The sequence below is a fragment of the Alligator mississippiensis genome, chromosome 12 (assembly GCF_030867095.1).
Source record: "Alligator mississippiensis isolate rAllMis1 chromosome 12, rAllMis1, whole genome shotgun sequence".
NCBI classification, from domain to species: Eukaryota; Metazoa; Chordata; order Crocodylia; family Alligatoridae; genus Alligator; species Alligator mississippiensis.
This window is the reverse complement of record NC_081835.1, coordinates 31,167,627-31,190,302: the sequence shown is the minus strand read 5'-3', so window position 1 is coordinate 31,190,302 and position 22,676 is coordinate 31,167,627. Positions and strand designations below refer to the sequence as shown.

The 22,676-nt window shown below is 48.2% G+C and overlaps 1 protein-coding gene across 5 annotated transcripts in view; it reads left to right on the top strand.

Moving 5' to 3' along the window:
- Window positions 1-22,676, top strand: part of SYN2 (synapsin II) — a 623,389-nt gene that overhangs the window by 559,692 nt on the left and 41,021 nt on the right. Inside the window, exon 11 of one of the 5 annotated variants that reach the window (XM_059715917.1) lies at window positions 14,194-14,514. The exons of the other annotated variants lie outside the window; for them this stretch is intronic. Coding sequence (XP_059571900.1) covers window positions 14,194-14,247 — 54 coding nt within the window. The 3' untranslated portion in view covers window positions 14,248-14,514. Of the gene's footprint in view, window positions 1-14,193; window positions 14,515-22,676 lie in introns of those variants that run through there. 5 annotated transcript variants of the gene reach the window in all.

Genomic DNA, 22,676 nt, shown 5'->3' with positions numbered 1-22,676 from the left:
ATCAGAAATAAAACAAAGTATATACTAAAAATCAAACATCCACAATAACATATTTTAATTTTATTTATTTTTTAAATTTGTCCTGATTTGTGTGTGTTTGTATGCTATATAGAGAGATGATTGTGTAATACAAGAGTAAGACTTCATCTTGAGCTATATTGGGGGAGGCGTAGGTGGGCATGGGTAGGTGTGGGTGTGGGTGGGTGGGTGGGTATGAGGTTTGTGGGGCACTGTGGGTGTTTGTGTGTGGATGTGTATGTATGTGGGGTGTGGGGAAGGCTGTGGGGTTATGTGGGGATGTGGGTGGGTGGGTGGGTATGGGGGTTTGTGGGGATGTGTGGGTGTATGTGGGGGTAGGTATGGGATTTGTGGGGGTTGTGAGGTATGTGGAGAGGGAGGGTGGCTGGGGGTATATGTGTGGGTGAGTGTATATTGTGGGGGGTGTAACAGTGAGTGGGGTGTGCAGGTGTCAGTGTTGATTTTGTGGGGTGTGTGGAGGAGGGTGTGGGTGGGTGCAGTGTTTATGGGGTGTTTATGGTGGGGGAGGGTGTGGTTGTGGGGTTTGTAGGGGAGAGTTTGAGGATATGGTGGGATGTACATGGGAGCCCTCTGTGTGTGACCCCTGAGCCAGTCAGCACCTGCCCTCACCCTGCAACAGCCCAGAGCCCATGTGCCCTGTGGCACCTCCCCATCACCACCAGCAGAGCGCAGCCTCAGCCCCACCCTGTGCCTGCTCTGCATCGCCTGACTGTGGTGCATCCTGCCACCCCCAGGGCATGCAGCAGGGATGAGGCAGCTACACAGCGGGATTATCTTTCTACGCAGCCTGGGCAGTGATGGCTCTTTCCAGTTGCTGCCCCCAGCCCCCGTGGTACTGATGGGAACCAGTGCTACACAGCCCTGACCTGGCCCGCTCCGTGCCTCCTCTGGACTTGCCCACCCAGGCTGAGCAGCAGCTGCACCAGGCTCTGCACAAGGGGAAAGCATCCCCTCCCCTTCAGCACTGCTAGACAGTTCTCACTGCAGCCTCCCAGAGCCCACACCATGCCAGGCTGCCCTACGTCTCCATCACTGCTGCCTCTGGACTGCCCTGAGTCATTGCTACCTCTGGGCTGCCCAGTGTGGCAGCAGTGACAGTACAAAGCAGCCACAGGGCAGCCCAGAGGGGGCAGTGACAGAGATGCAGGGCAGCCGAGTGCGGTGCAGGCTCCTGACAGCAGCAGCGAGAACTGCCTAGAGGCAGCAAGGGGGAGGGGCCGCCTTCACCTCATGCCAAGCAGCAGTTTCTGCTGCTGCTGCTGCTGCTGCTCAGCCTGGACAGGTGAGTCCAAAGGGGGCACAGGATGGGCCAGGTCAGGGCTGTTCAGCATAGTTCCCCACCAGTACCAGGGGCAGTGGTGGCAGTGGAAGCCAGAAGGAGCCGCCACCACCTGGGATGCCTAGAAAGGCAGTCTTCCCACATAGCTTCCCCAACTTGGGGAGCCCAAGAAGGGTGGCTGTGCCTAAAGGAAACGATCCTTCGGCACAAAGCAAGACGATCCCCGAGCAAGGCAAAAAAGGGAAAGGGGCCAGGAGGCTTCCATGGCTGACCAGAGAAATCCAGGGCAGCCTAAGGGCCAAAAGGGGAGCACATAAAAAGTGGAAACAGGGTGAGATCACTAAAGATGAATATACCTCCTCTGCTCGTGCTTGTAGGGAGGCAGTTAGGCGGGCCAAAGCTACCATGGAGCTGAGGATGGCAACCCAAGTAAAAGACAACAAGAAATTGTTTTTTAGATATATAGGGAGTAAAAGGAAGGCCCAGGGAGGAATAGGACCACTGCTAAATGGGCAGAAACAATTGGTGACAGACAGGGGGGACAAGGCTGAACTCCTCAACGAGTTCTTTGCCTCAGTGTTCCTAAGTGAGGGGCACGACAAGTCTCTCACTGGGGTTGTAGAGAGGCAGCAGCAAGGCGCCAGACTTCCATACGTAGATCCTCAGGTGGTGCAGAGTCATCTGGAAGAACTGGATGCCTTTAAATCGGCAGGCCCGGATGGGTTCCATCCGAGGGTGCTGAAGGCACTGGCCGACATCATTGCAGAGCCACTGGCAGGAATATTCGAACGCTCGTGGCGCACGGGCCAAGTCCCGGAGGACTGGAAAAGGGCTAACGTGGTCCCCATTTTCAAAAAGGGGAGGAAGGAGGACCCGGGCAACTATAGGCCAGTCAGTCTCACCTCCATCCTTGGTAAAGTCTTTGAAAAAATTATCAAGGCTCACATTTGTGAGAGCCCAGCAGGGCAAATTATGCTGAGGGGAAACCAGCACGGGTTTGTGGCGGGCAGATCGTGCCTGACCAATCTAGTCTCTTTCTATGACCAGGTTACGAAACACCTGGACACAGGAGGAGGGGTGGATGTCGTATACTTAGACTTCAGGAAGGCCTTCGATACGGTATCCCACCCCATACTGGTGAACGAGTTAAGAGGCTGTGATGTGGATGACTACACAGTCCGGTGGGTGGCGAATTGGCTAGAGGGTCGCACCCAAAGAGTCGTGGTAGATGGGTCGGTCTCGACCTGGAAGGGTGTGGGCAGTGGGGTCCCGCAGGGCTCGGTCCTTGGACCGATACTCTTTAATGTCTTCATCAGCGACTTGGACGAGGGAGTCAAATGTACTCTGTCCAAGTTTGCAGATGACACAAAGCTATGGGGAGAAGTGGACACGCCGGAGGGCAGGGAACAGCTGCAAGCAGACCTGGACAGGTTGGACAAGTGGGCAGAAAACAACAGGATGCAGTTCAACAAGGAGAAATGCAAAGTGCTGCACCTAGGGAGGAAAAATGTCCAGCACACCTACAGCCTAGGGAATGACCTGCTGGGTGGCACAGAGGTGGAAAGGGATCTTGGAGTCCTAGTGGACTCCAAGATGAACATGAGCCAGCAGTGTGATGAAGCCATCAGAAAAGCCAATGGCACTTTATCATGCATCAGTAGATGCATGACGAATAGGTCCAAGGAGGTGATACTTCCCCTCTATCGGATGCTGGACAGACCACAGTTGGAGTACTGCATGCAATTCTGGGTGCCGCAATTCAAGAGGGATGCGGATAACCTGGAGAGGGTCCAGAGAAAGGCTACTCATATGGTTAAGGGCCTGCAGACCAAGCCCTACGAGGAGAGACTAGAGAAACTGGATCTTTTCAGCCTCCGCAAGAGAAGGTTGAGAGGCGACCTTGTGGCTGCCTATAAGTTCATCACAGGGGCACAGAAGGGAATTGGTGAGTATTTATTCACCAAGGCGCTCCCGGGGGTTACAAGAAATAATGGCCACAAGCTAGCAGAGAGCAGATTTAGATTGGACATTAGGAAGAACTCCTTCACAGTTCGAGTGGCCAAGGTCTGGAACGGGCTCCCAAGGGAGGTGGTGCTCTCCCCTACCCTGGGGGTCTTCAAGAGGAGGTTAGATGAGCATCTAGCTGGGGTCATCTAGACCCAGCACTCTTTCCTGCTTATGCAGGGGGTCGGACTCGATGATCTATTGAGGTCCCTTCCGACCCTAACATCTATGAATCTATGAATCTCCTTGAAGCTTGGCAGGCTTCATGCCCTCAGAAGGGGCTATCATCCCTGCTGCTTTTATCCAAATTTGCCAAAAAATAACAAAGTTATAGGCAGTTTCATGCTTCCCCATTTTAACCTATGGGCGAAACGTCGAAACAGAGTCAAAACAGTGAAACAGTTTCAACAAAGTAAAACAGAATGGTGCTTTTGAAATGAAATGAAACTCAAAATGAAACACTGTCCTGTTGAAATGGAGAAACAGAAGTCTTAATGAAATGGTGCTGTTTTGCACAGCCCTAATACCAACACTCAAATCCCTTAAGAGGTTCCACCATGCAAAGATGTGAGAAGCCTAGAACTCATGAGAAGCCCAGCTGTAATAATACTTATAGGATTATTCTAATAAGTCACCTTCAGAACTGTGTCTTAACAGGATTTTATTTTCCACTTAATCTTTTGTAGAGAGGCATGCAGAGGATGTGTCTGATTTCCTTGAAAATGCTCTATATTTTTGGCCAAAAGATGTATTTTTTTTACTATTTGCATATTTTAAATGCAAGTCAAGTTGTCCAGAGATGTCCCTGGAAAAAAAGTTTTAGCACATTCGTATCTTTCATACTTCATGGGTACTTGAAGTGGAACAATGGGTGTGGCCGTTTGTAGGATCTTGAGACAAGAGGATTTCTGGAATTTCTTTTTGCAGCCTTAGAGACATAGAGATGTCATTCCTGTGGCCACATCTGTTGGTGGGAAGGATCTTTGTCAAACATGTAGATCAGCAAGCTAGATTTTGGACACAAATATTCAAACAGTGCAAATGATTTTATATCAATGTCTCAGAGCCTTTAGATTTAGTAATTAAAAAGAAAAAATATGTCAGATCTGTATAGATTGGGTAATGATTCCAACTTAAGGGTACTTATGGTACGCAGTGGGTGCATCTACATGTACAATTAATTTAAAACAATAAACTCTGGAGCAGCATGAACCAGAGTAAACTACTCCTGGGTGCAGCATCTACACATGCACCCAGGACAGCAGCAATCTGAGTCAGGGCAGAGGAGTTCATGCCAAGGCTAAGGGGATGGGAGTCAGCTCTGGGCTCTGAGTGGTGGTGTTGGGCTGCAGACAGCTGATTGCGACAAAAGGGTGCTGACAGTGCAGAGTCATGTGGCTAGGGGGCAGGCAGAAATCTGGCCCCCTGCTGGCTCGGCTGAGCAGTCACAATTTATATCTGTGGTCAGCTTCTATGCATGTGTTTAATCTCAGTTAATTACCCCACCATAAGATAGTACTGTCTCCAATAGTACTATCTTATGGTGGCTTAACTAGTTTATTGTAGCCTAATAGCATTGCATGTGTAGACGCTGCTGCTCTACTCTGCAACTAAGGAGGAATATTCTGCACTGGTCCAGTCCTGCAGGGAGTAAACCAGGAAAGCCAAAGCTGCAACAACTAGCTTCGAATATCAAGGACAATAAAAAGTCCTTTTTCAGATATGTGGGGAGCCAGAGGAAAAGCAAGGGCAACATTGGACCCCTGGTAAACCAGATGTGACAACAGACAACTGATACCCAGGAAAAAGCCAACCTATTAAATGGGTACTTTGTGTCAGTCTTTCATCAGTCCCATGGGACGCCCATGCCCGCTACGGCATAGAGAGGTTCGGATAAGGGAGACTCCCTGCCCCACATCAATGCTGACCTCGTGAAGGAACACCTTGAGAGGCTGGATACCTTCAAGTCAGCTGGCCCTGACAGTTTACACCCCAGGGTACTCAAGGAGCTGGCGAGCATCATAGCCCAGCCTCTGGCACGGATCTTTGAGAACTCTTGGTGCTCTGGTGTAGTGCCCGAAGACTGGAAGAAGGCCAATGTGGTGCCTATCTTCAAAAAAGGGAGGAAAGTGGATCCGGCAAACTACAGGCCCATCAGCCTGACCTCTATCCTGAGGAAGGTCTTAGAAAAGTTTATTAAAGAGGCCATCCTTAATGGACTAGCCGACACCAACATCCTGAGGGATAGCCAGCATGGGTTTGTTGTGGGTAGGTCTTGCTTGACCATTCTCATTTCCTTTTACAACCAGGTGACCTATCACCCGGACAAGGGAGAAGAGATTGATGTCATATATCTTGACTTCAAAAAAGCCTTTAATCTAGTATCCCATGATCACCTCTTGGCGAAACTGGCCAACTGTGGCCTTGGATCCACCACAACCAGCTGGCTGGGAAATTGGCTCCGTGGTTGGACCCAGAGGGTGGTAATTGATGGAAGTCAATTGTCATGGTTCTCTGTGACCAGTGGGATCCCCCAAGGCTGTGTCCTTGGACCCATATTGTTCAACATCTTCATTAATGATGTGGACATTGGCATCAGAAGTGAACTGGCCAAGTTCGCCAATGACACCAAACTTTGGGGCAAAGCATCCACACCTGAAGACAGGAGGGCGATCCAGGCTGACCTGGACAGGCTCATGAAATGGACGGATGAGAATCTGATGGTGTTTTACACTGAAAAATGCAAGGTTCTCCACCTTGGGAGGAAAAACCTGTAGCATCCTTATAGGGTCGGCAGTGCTACTCTGGCTAGCACTACGGAAGAAAGAGACTTGGGGGTCATCATTGACCACAAGATGAACATAAGCCTTCAATGCAATGCAGCGGCTAGTAAAGTGACCAAAACGCTGGCTTGCATCCTTAGATGCTTCTCAAGCAAATCCCAGGACGTCATTCTCCCCTTGTACTCGGCCTTGGTGAGGCTGCAGCTAGAGTTCTGCGTCCAGCTTTGGGCCCCACATTTCAAAAGATGCGGAGAAGCTTGAGAAAGTCCAGAGAAGAGCCACATGCATGGTCAGAGGTCAGGAAAACAAACCTTACAATGACAGGCTGAGAGCTATGGGACTCTTTAGCCTGGAAAAGCGCAGGCTCAGGGGTGATCTGATGGCTACCTATATGTTTATCAGGGGGAACCACCAGTATCTGGGGGAATGTTTGTTCACCAGAGCACCCCAAGGGATGACGAGGTCGAATGGTTATAAACTACTGCAAGACTGTTTCAGGCTGGACATAAGGAAGAATTTCTTTACTGTCCGAGCCCCCAAGGTCTGGAATAGCCTGCCATCAGAAGTGGTTCAAGCACCTACATTGAACACCTTCAAGAAAAAATTGAATGCTTATCTTGCTTGGAACCTATGACCCCAGCTGACTTTCTGCCTTTGGGTGGGGGGGGTGGGCTTGATGAACTTCTGAGGTCCCTTCCAGCCCTAGTGTCTATAAAATCTATGAAATTAGTATACTTGGCAGTTAAGCACACATGTAGATGCAGCCAGTGGTACTTGAATAGTGTTGAGATAAACCATTTAGCAATAGTAAGATACAGAGTTAGACCTGAGTACAGAAGCACAAATACCACACTACAACGGTAAATTATAAAGTAAGTTTGATAATGCAGATCTACAAAAGGTCCTGGTAAGAACATGTCAAGTCTATCTCATTTGAGCTGTATTGAGCTGTATCAAGACCATGTTACAACATCCACAATATTGCCAAAAGGGCTAGGCTGTTGTAAAAGGGACAGCCTTTAACAGAGAAAAAAGTACATCCACAGAGATTCTGTATGTTTCACTGTTAAGAAATATATCAGATAGAGATAGAGATATCTTGGTGAATCCATGATGACTGTTTCTGATTGCTTTCTTCTCCTCCAAGTGCTTAGAATTGGATTCCTTGAGGACCTGATCCATTATTTTTCTGGGGACTAAGGTGAGTCTGGCTGGTCTGAAATATGTCATATTTATGTATGTATGTATGATATATTTCTTACCAGTGAAATACCTTTAAGAAAGGGAAGGAGGAGGATCCAGGGAACTACAAACCAGTCAGCCTCAACTCAGTCCCCAGAAAACTTATGGATCAGGTCCTCAAGGAATCCAATTCTAAGCACTTGGAGAAGAAGAAAGTAATCAGGAACAGTCAGCATGGATTCACCAAGGGCAGGTCATGCCTGATCAACCTGATTGCCTTCTATGATGAGATGACTGGCTCTGTGGATGTGAAGAAAGCAGTGGACTTGATATACCTTGACTTTAGCAAGACTTTTGATACAGTCTCCCACAGAATTCTTGCAAGAAATCTGAGGTTAGATGAATGGACTGTAAGGTGGATAGAAAGCTGGCTGGATTGTTGAGCTCAACAGATACTGATTCATGATTTGTCTAGTTGGCAGCCAGTATCAAGTGGAGTGCCCCAGGGGTCGGTCTTGGGGCCAGTTTTGTTCAATATAGACTTTCATAGATTTCATAGATATTAGGGCTGGAAGCGACCTCACAAGGTCATCGGGTCCAGCCCCCTGCCCAGGTAGCAGGAAGTCAGCTAGGGTTGGAGCAGGGGCTGCCAATTATTTTGGGTGGAGGGCCACTTACCCAGTTTTGGCAGGCTGTCGAGGGCTGCATGGGTAGCCCCTCCCCTTGACAGGTGCCCCACCCCTTGACAGGTGCCCCACCCCCTGGTCACCATCTTGGGACCAATGTCCCAATGTCTTGGGACCAATGTCCCAGGGCCAGCACTGGTGGGGCCCAGAGCAGGGTGCAGGCTGGCAGGGGTCTGTGGAGCTGGGCTGGGCTGCACCAGCAGGGGGAGGGGGGAGCTGGTCCGACTCCATAGAGCCTCTGCCAGCCAGGACCCCGTGCTCCTGCCACCCTACTCTGGGCCCCACCGACACTGGCCCCAGAACACCGGTGTGGGCCCTGTGCTCCCACTGGCTTCCCTCCCGCTCACACCCAGTGCCCCCCAGCCTCGCAGTACAGGCGGGGGGCAGCGCACAGCCCTGACCCCCTGCTTGCTGGTAGGGAAGAAGCTGGTGCTGAGCACAGGGAAAAGCAGCCCCTCACCCGCCCCAGGGCCAGCGCTCCCTGCTGCAGGTGCTCACAGCCCACACAGGGCTGTCTGGAGCAGGCACAGGCAGCCTCATGTGGGCTGCAGGTGGCTGCAGCACAAGGTGCTGGCCATGGGGTGGGCGAGGGGCCACTTTTACCCATGCTCAGCACCACCTTGTAACACAGCCCACTGCCAGCCTGGCAGTGGGGCCGGGTTACAAGGTGGTGCTGAGCATGGGGGGTGGAGAAAGCAGCCCCTTGCCTGCCCCATGCCTGGCACCCCGCACTGCAGCTGCTCGCAGCTGACCTGGGGCTGCCTGTGCCTGCTCCAGACAGCCCCGCGTGGGCTGCGAGCACCTGCAAGAGGGAGCGCCAGCCATGGGGTGGGCGAGGGGCTGCTTTTCTCCATGCAGGGAAGGAGCCCAGGGAAAAGCTGAGCGCGGGGGGGGGAAGCAGCCCCTCCCATGCCTGGTGCCTCACGCTGCAGGTGCTCACAGCCCACATAGGGCTGTCCAGAGTGGGCACAGGCAGCCCCACGTGAGCTGCAAACAGCTGCAGTGCAGGGCACCAGGTGTAGGGCATGGAGGGTCTGCTTCCCCGCCACCTTCCCTGCCTGGGGTCTGCCACCCCCACTTACCTGAGCTTCCTGCACCGGGGCAGCCATGTGCTCCCAGTCCAGAAACCCTGGCTAGGTCTTCCGGCTGGGGGGCAGAGCCAGGTGGGCCCTGCTGTTGTTGGAGTCTGCCGGGCTTCCTCTGGGTCCTGCTGCCCTTGGTTCCTGCATTTTTTACAGGAACCAAGGGCAGAGAAATATTAATTTTCTACATTTTTTTTAGGGGCCCCGCTGACCAGATAGAATGGCCTCATGGGCCAGGTTTGGCCTGCGGGCCGTATTTTGCCCATCCCTGGGTTAAGAGTTCCCAGCATGATAAGCATCCAAATGTTTCTTAAGAGTCCAGAATAGGTGCTTGCATCACCTCTGGGGATGGGTCTATTCCAGGCCTTTCGGGCTCAGACAGTAAGTAAGTTTTTCCTTATGTCCAGCCTAAAACAGTCTTGGAGGAATTTGTGATTGTTGGACTTTGTCATCCCTTGGGATGCTCTGGTGAACAGGTGTTCCCCCATACCTTGGTGAACACCCCTTACGTACTTATAGGCCGCCACCAAGTCACCCCTGAGCCTTTGTTTCTCCAGGTGGAAGAATATCATGGCTCTCAGCCTCTCTTCATAATGCCTGTTCTCTTTGCCCTCTGATCATGCACATGACTCACCTCTGGACTCTTTCAAGCTTCTTCATGTCCTTTTTTAATTGGATGCAGTACTCCAGCTGCAGCCTCACCAAGGCTGAGTACAATGGGAGGATGAAATCCTGGGACTTTTTTGAGAAACATCAGTGGATGCAAGCCAGTGTTTTGTTCACTTTGCTGGCTATGGTATCACATTGGTGACTCATGTTCATCTTGTGGTCAGTCATGACCCCCAAGTCTCTTTCAGTCTCTATCTTCATTAATGACCTGGAAGATGGGATGGACTGCACCCTCAGGAAGTTCACAGATGACACCAAGCTGAGGGAGTAGTAGATATGCTGGAGGGTAGGGATAGGATTCAGACTGACCTAAAAAAAATTGGAGGATTGGGCCAAAAGAAATCTCATGAGGTTCAACAAGGAAAAGTGCAAAGTCCTGCATTTAGGATGGAAGAATCCCATGCATTGCTACAGACTTGGGACTAACTGGCTAAGCAGCAGCTCTGCAGAAAAGGATCAGGGGGTTACAGAGGACAATAAGCTGGATATAAGTCAACAGTGTGCCACTGTTGCCCAGAAAGCTAATGACATACTAGGCTGCATTAGTAGGAGCATTCCCAGCAGATTGACAGACATAATCAGACCAACCTCATTTCCTTCTATGATCAGGTAACTAACCACCTTGATAGGAGAAATGAGGTTGACGTCATATTCTTGCACTTCAAAAAGGTCTTTAACCTGGTCTCACATGATGTCCTCATGGTAAAATTGGGAAAATGTGGCCTCGACTATTTTATGGTCCAGTGGCTTGGTAACTGACTCTGAGGTAGGATCCAGAGAGTATTGATTGGTGGAACTGAGTCAACATGGCGGAAGGTGACCAGTGTTGTCCCTGAGGGTTCAGTGCTTGGACCAGTGCTTTTCAACACGTTCATCAATGATTTGGATACAGGTATTAAAAGTGAACTGGCAAAATTCTCTGACAACACAAAACTATGGGGCAGTGTGGTCATGCTCGAGGACAGGCTGGCAATACAGGCTGACCTGGACAGGCTTGCAAGGTGGATGGACCTGATGTCATTTAATACAGAGAAATGAAAGTACTCCATCTGGGGAGAAATAATCCACAACACACTTACAGGTTTGGCAGTGCTATGTTTGCCAGCACCACAACTGAACAAGACTTGGGTGGCATGATAGACCACAAAATGAACATAAGCTACCAATAGGATGCCGTAGCTGGTGGAGCTAATCAAACACTGGCATGCATCTACCGAGGCATCTCGAGCAAGGCTAGGCATGTTATCCTCCCACTCTACTCGGCCTTGGTGAGACTGCAGCTGGAGTACTGCATCCAGTTCTGGGCACCACACTTCAGGAAGGATGTGGAGAAGCTCAAGAGAGTCCAAAGGAGGGCCATGTGCATGATTAGAGGCCTAGAGACCAGATTATACAAGGAGAGGCTGGAAGACTTGAGACTGTTCAGCCTGGAGAAGAGAAGACTCAGAGGGGACTTTGTGGCAGCCTATTAGTATATCAGGAGCATGCATCAGGGCCTGGGAGAGTATCTATTCACCAAGGCCCCCCAGGGGAGGACAAGAAGCAATGGGCACAAACTGATTGAAGATCACTTCAGACTAGACATAAGGAAAAACTTCTTTACAAGCCAAGCGCTGCAGGTTTGGAACAGGCTTCCCCCAGAAGTGGTACAGTAATTCACCCCGGCGATCTTCAAAAAGTGTCTTGCTGGGGTCATCTGACCTCAGCGGTCTTTCCTGCCCAAGCGCAGGGGGGTTGGACCTGATGATCCATAAGGTCCCTTCCAGCTCCTAATGTCTATGAAACTGTGATTATTCCCCTGTGTTTGGCACTGGTGAGGCCACATCTAGAGTACTATGTCCAGTTTTGAGTCCTCCACTACAAAATGGATGCAGACAAGTTGGAAAGAGTCCAGCAGGTAACAACAAAAATGGTTTGGGAGCTGGGGCACATGACTTTTGAGGTAAGCCTGAGGGAACTGGGTTTATTTAATCTAGAGAAAAAACTGAGGGGGCTTAGATATCAACCTACAAGTTCCTGAAGAGTGATTACAAAGAGGATGGAGTTAGACTGTTGGCAGACGACAAATGAAAGAGCAATGGTCTCAAGTTGCAGCAAGAGGTTGGATATTAGGAAAAACTTTCTTACTAGGAGGGCAGTGAAGCACTAGGATGAGTTACCTAGAGAGGTGGTGGAATTTCCATCCTTGGAGGTTTTTAAGGCCCAGCTCGACAAAGCCCTGCCTGGGATGATCTAGTTAGGGACTGTACTGCTTTGAGTGGGGTGGGGGGCAGCGGGCGGGGGGGACACTAGATGACCTCCTGACATCCGTTCCAACCTAATTTTCTATGATTCTATGATATATCAGCAAAGCATATTTGAAGTCAGTTTGAAGTAAAGCTAGGTACAGTATCTTTGCTGTTGTCTTTATTTCACCTTCTTTAAAAATAAGCACGTAAAGGAACGTAATAGGTGCATGATCAACAGTTCCCTAGTGAAACAGCCACTTCTCCAACTAGTTTGAATTAGGGATCATAGAATCTCAGAAAATTATGGCTGGAAGGGACTCAAGAGACCATAAAGTCCAACCCCCTGCTCAAGGCAGGATCCCTGTTTAAACCTCAGGCGGCCTCACCTCAGGCTTGGGCTTTCCTGTGGCATTCTTGTCACGTGTTATCTAGTAGCATAACTAGGACAAGGTGAACAGAGCAGCAGCCCTGGGCATTGACTTGTGAAGGTGCAAAATTAATTTCTGCCACCACAGACACGTAATAGTAACAACAGCACAGCAGCATCTAGAAGTTGCCACTGCCCCCACATTGCCCCAGGCATCTGGTTGCCTTGTTATGCCTCTGAGTTTGTCTAACCTGCTCTTACAAACTTCTAAAGAGAGAAATACCATAGCATCTCCAGATAACCTATTCCAGTGCTTAGTCACCTTTACAATTAGAGAGTTCTTCCTAATAACCAACCTAAATTTCCCTTGGTGGAATGTAAGACCATTATTTTTGTCCTGTCCCTGCAACCAGAGAGAATAGTCAATCACCATCCTATTTATAAACACCCTGTAGGCATTTGGGGCTTTTACAGATGTGGAAAAAAACCCCAAGCACTTATTTTCAGCTTGGTGTACCCCCACACCAAATGCAGTGCATGCCCAGAAGAGGAATTGCATCAGTTTGACCTTGCTTGCCCAGTGTCTGTATAGCCCATGCACTTCAACTTCAGCAGGGTTTTTCAGTGCTTTTATCTAATAGCTGATTGAATCTCTCTTCGGTCTTCTTCTCCAGGCTGAATAACCCTAGTTCTTCAACATTTTATTATAAGTCATTAGTGATTAAACCACTAATCATTTTTGCTGCTCTGCACTGGACTCTTTCTAATTTGCCCATGTCTTTCTTGAAGTACAGTGCCCAAATTGGATAAGGTACTCCAAGTTAGGCCTCACCAATGCTGAAGAGAGTGGAAGAAACACTTCTTCCCTTGACTTATAAGCAATAAGTCCTGTTAATTACAACCCAATATTCTACTGGCCTTTTTTTGCAATATTTTTCAGATCCAGAAGGATTTCAATCTTTAATGTATCATGTCATTATATGTATTTTGAAACATTTTTTCCCAAAAGAAAACCTGGTATAGTGAAATGAAATACAGTAGATTGGTGTAGAAATTGATCAAAAAGAAATCTTCCCCCCTCCCACTCCCCCAGTTGGATCTGGCAGCTGCTGCCTCTGAGCTGGGGCAGCATCCAACCCACTAGCAGCCTGTCTGGGTGGCCCCAAGGGGCACCACAACTACAGAGGGAAGGACTGGGGCCCCCACAACTCATGGCCCACCAGCAACTTGCCCCCCAGCTGCAGGCAGGCTCCATGAAAAAAAAATGGATCAGGCCCCTCACCAATTTTTTTTTCTGGTGGAGCTTGCTTGCATGAGCTGCTGGCATGCTGAGTGGCCGCTGAGCTGCAGGGACCTAGTCTTTCCCTCCATAGTGCAGGCTGCTAGTGGGCTAGGGACTTCCCTAGCTTGGAGGCAGCACCCACTGGATCCAACTCATCCCCAAGCACACCTGGGGAGCAGCGCCCCATGCACTGCTCCCACCACCAGGGACCACCCGGGAACAGGTTGCCTTGCAGCTGGCTGTGGTGGCAGCCAGAGCAGGTGGCAGGAACAGTGCACAACGCACTGGAAGCCCAGGCGGACTCATGGAAGCATTGGATTGGGTGCCTCCAAGCTGAGGCAGTCCCCAGCCCACTAGCAGCCCACCTGGGTGGACCCAGTGGGTGTTGCTGCTGCAGAGGGAAAGTTCTGTGGGCCCCCACAGCTCAAGGCCTGCTTGGCCTGGCAGCAGGTCACCCCCTGGCTGTTGGAGAGGCGGGCAGTCTTTGTGGAAAAAAAAAATCAGGTCCCTTGCCATAAGAGTGACAGAAGCACCTTAATTAAAACAATGAGTTTTTAATCATCACAATTAAAAATCCACCATTTCAATTTAGGGGATTAAGCCCCCATCACGTGTGCAAGCACCCAGAATGTTTGAGGCACAATAGAGGATGACTCGGGGGAGGACCAGAACCAAGGCTGGAAGAGCTTCTGCTACACAAACCCACCAGCATCCAGACTGTTGTCATAACTCTGGAATACCTCCACAGCCAGAAGGAAAAGATTTCTTTTTTTCTCCATCCTTGGCATTAAGCACTTATTTTTCTGCCTCTTTTCGGGGAGGAAAGACCACCCAACAGATACGCAAATTAAAGACTGCATTAAATTGTTCTCCATGAGTAGCAGCAAATGTATATCCTGGTAAGTAAACACTAAATGTCTTGCTAAACTGGAGCAAAATAAACTGCCTATTGTAATTATATCCATAGTAGTGCAGTCTAGCATTAAATAGTTTGGTTAAAATCACTGTTTATGTTTAAATAATTCTGTAGCATCCATAAAGCAGTCCTATGCCCTCTTTCTGTCTCTTAGTACAATATTTAAAATTAAGGACAGAAATGCTGAGGTTCAATGGAGTTATTTTGCACTGCACAGTTAGTAGTTTCTGGACTTAAAGGTAACTAGAAATTTAGGATAACTCTAGATTAAGGACATCTTCTGGAAACTGAAACCTTCAAGCTTCTCCAAATTATGTTATCTTACTAGCTTGGCAAAAACTTTTTCTAAGGTCAGGGAAACAGACAGGCTAGACACATTCCTGGAATTTGTGGTGGAAGCAATCTGTGGTTCTACTAATCTGAATATGCCCACTTAACTGAGGATTTATATTTTTAAAAACTGACATAAGGTAAATAAATTAGTATTGTCAAAAAATGCAAGTCAGCTATCTGACTGTTCAGATATGATCAATTAATTCTCTGCAGGCTGCATCAATGAAAGTGATCAATGTGTCTCTCTTGTATTGATTATGTGTCTCGTTTGTATTGGAAATATCCAGGAAGTTTGTGTGCAAACTTTTTTTGACTTATTACTCACTTTAGGTATATTTAAATAAATAATTTTACAATACAAGTCAACAGAGAATTAGTATCTGACCCTGAGTTCTTTTGAAGATGTAAACTACAATATACAAAGTTCCCTTCACATTAAAATGTGTTTACTGAGATATCCCTGCCCTGAAACCAAGAAAGTTAGGTGGCCTATGCTTTCCTCATTTAAATGCCATGAGACAGTCTAAGACATTCTGTTTGAAGTTAAGAAACAGTAAAAACTGATACAAATGATACATATGAAACACATGAATGATATGAATGAAACACAATGATGACCCTCAAAAAGAATTGTAAATGGTGGAAACCTTTCTTTTTTTTTCTTAAAGTACGAAAGCTTCCTGCATAGAGAGCAGCATCTCTGCTATAATGTATCTTGGTTACTTGAGTTATAGTGACATCTTGTGGTATTTCTTCTTTTTGATATTAGCTTTTTCATTCAATTCCAGAAGCAATACTACATTAAACAGGAAATTAAGAATAAATTCTGTGCTTCCTCTAAGTAACCAGAATGCCCCCCACACAAAGCATTCAGCTTTTCAAAATTTTTCTTCATTTTTAGTTTAATATAGTTAGTTACCATAGGCATATTCAGTAGGGCTCTGCAAAATGGCACTGTTCCATTTCTATTTCTGTTTCAACATTTCAATGGAATAGTGTTTCATTTCAAATTTCATTTTGTTTCAAAACTGCTGTTCTATTTCATTTCGTTGAAACATTTTTGTGGTTTCGACGCTGTTTTGATGTTTCTCCCATAGGCTATAATGGGGAAGCACAAAACTGCCTATAACTTTGTTATTTCTTGCCTGATTTGGATGAAACTTGTAGGGATGGTAGCCCCTTCTGAGGCCATGATGCCTGTCAAGTTTCAAGGAAATACATGCAGGGGTTTCTGGGAAGCCGTACCTCAAGCTGCTGACAAGCAAAACTTGTGTCACGTGTGTATTAAGGCACAGTAGGGTAAAAATTGTGGGCCTGCTAGCCCCTGGTGAAGCCATGAAGCCTGTCAGCTGGAAAGGAGATAGGTGCAGGGGGTTCTGGCTTCTGGGACCCTGCACTTCAGGCTGCTGGCAAGCAAAACTCGTGACATGGGTGGGTGACACTGTGTGTGCGTTAAGGTGCACCCTTACGGGAGCTGGGGCCTCCACATGACACAGCAGTGTGCCTCAATGAGGTCTCCTCCTCCCCTACAGCCTCAGTCCGATCCACCACTTTAAATAACAAGTAAAATAATAACTTAGTGAGCAGCAGCAGCACAGTAGCACTTGCAGTATCTCAGGCAGCCAAACTGTCACAAACTACTAGAGCCTTTCTTTCCTTTCCATCAGGAGCTCCTTCTTCAGCAGCTGCCAGAGGACTCCCCTGCCAGCCCCAGCCCTGGTGCTTAGATGTGCCCAGGGTCCTGGCTCTTTCCAGTCAGGTGCTAGGGGTGTTGGTCTAAGGACTTGGCACTGGCAGACAAGGTCCTTTCCTTTGACTCAATCTAATCTGGTATGTTTTAGCAGACAAATTAAATGATAGATTAGTTACAGAAATATATTTTAGCAAGCTTTCAGTTTGAAAAACTTACTCAAGTTGAGTAAGTACCTGCATTTGGGGTGTGTGCTGTTCCTGGATGGAAGGAATAGTGAAGAGCGCAGAGGCTGGCCTGTCATGCAATGCAGGCAAGAAAGCCTGTCAGTAAAAATAGAAATGGAGGCATCAGGGGGTGAGGGACAGGGTGGGGTGTGGAGGGGGAAAAGGGATGTAGCAATGCAGGTAAAGGTGCAGAGGTACCTGGGAAGTCAGACGTCCAACAGGTTGTAGTGTGTCAGAATTCCACTGTCTATATTGAGTCCATGAGTTTCTATACCTAGGAGGCTGATGGAGTGAAATTCATAGGCCTGGTGCTGAAAAGTGGTTTGTAAATTCAAACAAGCACCTAACTGCGTCACCAGAACTGAAGCCAACTTCCTACAGCTCAAAACACAGAACCTGCCAACAATCTCCAGTACCCCCAGAATTTATCAAAGACAACAATACCCAACTACCTGTAGGGGCACATTCCTCCCAAAAAACCCATTCTGTTTTCAGTTTCTCATGCCGGGTCCTGAGAGAGAACAATTTACAAACCACTTTACAGGCCACCAAGGCCTGAGAGCTACCTGCCTGATGGTGGGGTCTGGTGCCTCTGGACCCCACCATGGAAGCCAAGCACCTGGCCCACATGGGCAGCACCTGTGGTGGAAGAGAAGACTGGCTGGTGGATGGCGTGCTAGCATGGGACAGAGGATCCCCCTCTTCCATGTCCCCCCACCTCCAACCTTCTACCTCCCTATCTTCACCAGCACCTCCATCTTACTGATTCAAGCTTTGGCTGCAGCATACACTGCCCTTCACCCTCGGGTCACATGTGGCTGCCAGCATGTGGACCATACTGGACTGCAAGGGATCAAGCCATTTCCTGATGCCCTCCTTCAGCTGCCTCACCAGTGCCTGGACATCTGGTGACAGCAGCTTGCCCCAGCCAAGAGCACTGATCCCCTGGAGGCTCTCCATTTGACTCTGAAGTTCCCTCACTATGGGGATCACCTGGCTAAGGAGGGCATCACCAGTGCTGAGGGTCTTGATGGCCTTGAGGAAGGGCGTGAGGACCACCAAGATCTGGGAGATGGTATCCCACTCAGTTCTGTTCAGGAGGCCACTGATCCCAATCTCCCTAAGCAAGGCCATCTCATGGATGGCCTTCTGTTGCTCCACCATCCTCTCAAGCATCAGGTATCTGGAGTTCCACTGAGTCGCCACATTCTGCATGATTTTGTGCTGTGGGATGTTCAGCTCTGTTTGTTTGTCCCACCGCATCTTGGCCCCCTTGATGCTCCAGTGGAAGTTGCCTGCCACCTTCCTGCATTTGGAAATGAGTTTGCTGGTGGTGCTGGCACCATCACCCCCTCCAAGGAGTCTCTCCAATGAGTCCCTGAGAATGAGGTAGAACTTGTGTGCCACACATTTGATACAAACAAAGGTGGCATCAGGGACTGCCTTGACCATATTGGCACCATTGTTGGTGACCATGAACCTGTGGGTGAGCTCACCCTGCCCAGCAATCCACCCCTGCACCAAGCAGTAGCAGTTCATGGCCACCATGATCTCTGTTGCCATGTGGGACTCATCCATCACCTTGGCTTGAAGGAGAGCTCATCAGTGGCCTGACTGGTTGCACCAGTACCCTGTGAGGGAGAGATAGGTGTGATTGCCACCCCAGCTGCTCCAGATATCTGAGGTGAAGTGTAAGGCCACCTGTGTACCTGTCTTGTGCAGTTCCTCCTTCAAGTACTCCCTGCATGCCTCATACAGGGAGGGCACCACTGCCCTGTTGAAGGTGGTACATGCAGGCACTTGGTAAGATGGGGCCACAACTGCCATGAGCCACCTGCACCCTGGCCGCCAACTAAGGAGAAGGTCTGGCCATGAACAGCAAGCATCTCCCCAGTGCTCTGGTTGATTTCTCTTACTCTTGCAATGTGCCCCACTTTCTGTCCGCCTTTCCCCCACTGTTCCAGGGTGGCCTGCCTCTGCTTTGGAGGGACGGGGACTTTGGAGCAGGAAGGGGACTTCCCTTTGGGCACGCTCCTACTGGTGCCAGGCTGAGGAGGAGCAAGGGGGTGGTGCCTGCAGACAGTGGCAATGTGTAGGGGGTGCACGAGGGGTGCACATGCACCCCCTGAGAGTGCCGGTGCACCCCCTGACTGGCCACGCTTGCCACTTAGGTGATAAGCGGGGGGCAGGCAGGAGCACCGGTGCCTCTTCTGCAAGCACCGACTGATTGCTGTGATCACTGCAGCAGCTTCCAAGAGTGGCTGCAATGATCAGCCGGTGCTCGCTCCCAGAAGCAGCCACAGCCACTCCCAGAAGCAGCTGCAGCGATCACAGCAATTGGCCGCAGTGTTTGACCATGACAGGATCACCTGGGCAAACCTCCCACCCCAGTCTGCAGGATCACCTGTGGGGGACCTCCCCCCCAGTTGGCAGGACTGGTCACAGGTGGGGCACATGCCCCCCCTTACTAAGGTGGCACCTTAGTACACACTAATGTGTGTGGTGCAAAGCATACATGTATAAAAACAAATATAAATATATCTTTCTTCCTATATAAATTCTCTAATGTATGCTGCAAAGCTTTAACTATATAGAAATAAAATATAAATGTATTTGCCTTCCTATATAAATTAAATTCTATAGTGTGATCCTATCCAATATAATTATAAAATTCAAAAAGAATATCTCAATTAATATAATAATAAAATAAAAGCATCTAGAAGAAAGAAAAATCCAAAAAGGTATTCTGAAATCCCTTTTGCTAGGCTAGCCTAGGCTAGCAAGTAGAAAACCCTTCAGAAGATCATTCAGGGCTATAGCCTTCATTGACTGACGCTGAGCTACTGGAACACATAGCTCAGTATAACTGACCCCAAGACAGAAAGCAGAGCAGTTCAAACAATGCTGCCTTTTATGCTGTTTCTCCATCCCCCTCCCAAAACACTGGGATTGGAAGGGATCTCAGGGAAGGATGACAGTCACTGGCCAGTGACACAGTCAATATGAGAGTAGTCCTTCCCCTCTCTTCCCCCTCTTCCTCCCCCCTCTTCTCCCCCCTCTCTCCCCTCCTTCTCCTTATATTCTGTTTCCCTGAAGGCAAGCCCATCTTCAGCTTTGAAACTTGAAATTTTTTGAAACTTTTGTAAAGTTTCGACTGCCCTCATTTCATTTCGAGGCTGTTTCAAAGCCCTCTGTTTCGTTTTGATTTTGCTGTTTCCAGCTCAAAATGAGTCGAAGCAGCATTGAAACAAAACAGCCAGTGAAGCTTCACACAGCCCTAATATTCAAAGGAGAATGGGAAGAGACTGACTTAAATCAAGCTTCCAGTAACATTGTTTTACATATGTTCCCTGTGTGAGGCACCAAGAAGAATAGATAGCTCCCTTTCAGACTCCAGGTTAAAACTGCGGAATTAAAGCTAACAGAAAAAATATCTTTGGGCATCTTTACACAAGTTTGGGGGCAGGGAGTGGTGCTTTAATTAAAGCAGGTCTTGGAAGCCATTCTAATTAAAGCGCCCACAGCATCTCATGTATTCAGCATCCCAGACTTCAAAATGGCAGCAGGGGCACTTTAACTAAAGCTTGTACAATGAGATTTAATTAAAGTGCCCCCACCACCATTTTGAAGCATGGGGATGCCAAATACACAAGACATCGACGCTGCTGAAGCATGCTAACAGACTTGATTAATAGAGTCTGCTCTGACACACTGTAATTACAGCATATCAGAGTAGGTGTCCCGCACATCTACAGACACCCTTTGTATTCATCAACTAACTAAAGTTGTTATGAGAAAACTGGCACCTAGTTTCCTCTGTGTGATGGTCCTAAGTGAAATTCAGGGGGGCTTCACTTTGATATAAGTATAACTTATAAGAAGGTAACATGCAAGACTAGACCCTAGGTGTGAAACCCCATACTTCAGTTTTTACAGTGGAACCACATGTCCATCTCCAATATCTCTGATTAGATTTTAGTGTAATAAAATTTAGAACTCTTAGGCCAAAAAATCTGAGCTCACTCTCTTCTATAAGAGGAGGGCAGAAGATCTGTAACTTACTAACAATTAGAAGACAGGGTAGAGATGCACTTCATAGACTAACTGAATCAGAGATGCATAAATTTTGGTAGGAAGAGTTCACTCCATCCTGCCATCTGTCTGACTTCAGATTAACCTCTCTTTACTAACTGTTGTTACATTTGCTTCTTCAGTTACTATGCCAAAGAACACAAAACTCCAAACCAGAAGCATAGTGGTGAAAAGAAATGTCAAAACAGGTAGAACTGCTCTTATCATAGCATGTTGTCTGAGATCTATATCAAAAAGTCCTTAATTTTACCCTAAGTTTATAAATGACATTTATTTCCTACCTATGGGGACTTTTTACCCTCTTGTACCATCTATACTTTTCCCAGAGTCTGATGAAGGAAGGGATTTTGATCCCAAAAGCTTGCAGAAAAGGACATTTTTTTTTTGTGATTTCCCAGTTGGTCTAATAAAAGTTATCATTTTGGAACAAAAAGTTTAGTTTTTTGTATGTCTTCTTAGTTTTATCCTACATTCTGAAAACAAGACCCCTCACATGCCTAAAGTTATCCATGTGCTGGGTGGAAAAAAATGTTTTTAAATTCTCAAAGTTTTGGTTACAGATGCCATGTATGCATTCTCACTAGGAAACAGAAGTTTATACAAAAAAAAAACCTTCCTAAGAATAATTTTATCAGGATTACAAACTAATTTCTAGCTCACAGCAAAATGGAAGAACCCTTCAGATACTAGTTTGTTTGCATTTAACTGAAAAGTCTTTTATATCTTGAATTATATTCTATGCCCTGTGCTCTGAATCATATTCTTAGAAACAGCACCAAATTTGTAGCTGAATATCTGAAAGGCCCTGTACCCTGTAATATTAAAATATGGAAATCTGAGAGAGAGTTATATTCATAGTTTCATAGTTGGTAAGGTTGGAAGGGACTTGAGCAGATCATCAAGTCCAACCCCCTGCCATGGGTAGGAAAGAATGCTGGGGTCAAACGACCCTGGCTAGGTGATTATCTAGCCTCCTTTTGAAGACCCCCAGGGTAGGAGTGAGCACCACTTCCCTTGGAAGTTAGTTCCAGATCCTAGCCGCCCTGACTGTGAAGTAGTGCTTCCTGATGTCTAGCCTGAACCTATTCTCAGTCAACTTGTGGCCATTATTCCTTGTTACTCCTAGCAGTGCTCAGCACACTGTACAAGATCAGCCAACCAGGAGAATAGAGGAGAATACCACCTGCACCCCCATCTCCTTGAGCTTGGCCCCCAGGGCCTCGTAGTCCTTCATGATGCAGTCTGGACTGCTCCCCACCGTATCACTTGTTCCCACGTGGATTAGGACAATGGGATACTGGTCCGAGGGTCGAATGAGGTCCAGGATCATGCCTGTAACATCCTGAATCTGAGCCCCAGGCAGGCAGCAGACCTCACATGCCATGGGGTCAGGTCAGCAGATGGGACCCCCCATTCCCCTCAGGATGGAGTCTCTGATGATGAGGACTTAGTGTTTCTTCCTCGTGGTGTTCCGTCCTTGCTCAGACCGTGCCATGTGTAGAGTGGCACCGTCCCCCCGGAAGCATCCACTTTGACCTTCTCCTCCAAGGCTGCCAAGGCCTCAAATCTGTTCCCCAGTTGTACCTGGGGAGCTGCCACCATGCTAGCCCGAGCCGCCGTGGTTCTGGTGGTCACCTTCTGCCATTCCTCTGCTGGGCATCCTTCCCAGGAGCTCTGTCTGCTGGAAGACTGATCCTGCAGAGAATGGAAATACATGTCAATTTCATCCTTCACAGCCCTGATCCCCTGTAGCCTGCTCATCTCAGCCTGAAGTTCCCTCACCTGCTCCTCCAGGGCCTGAAGTCAGGTACAAGAGT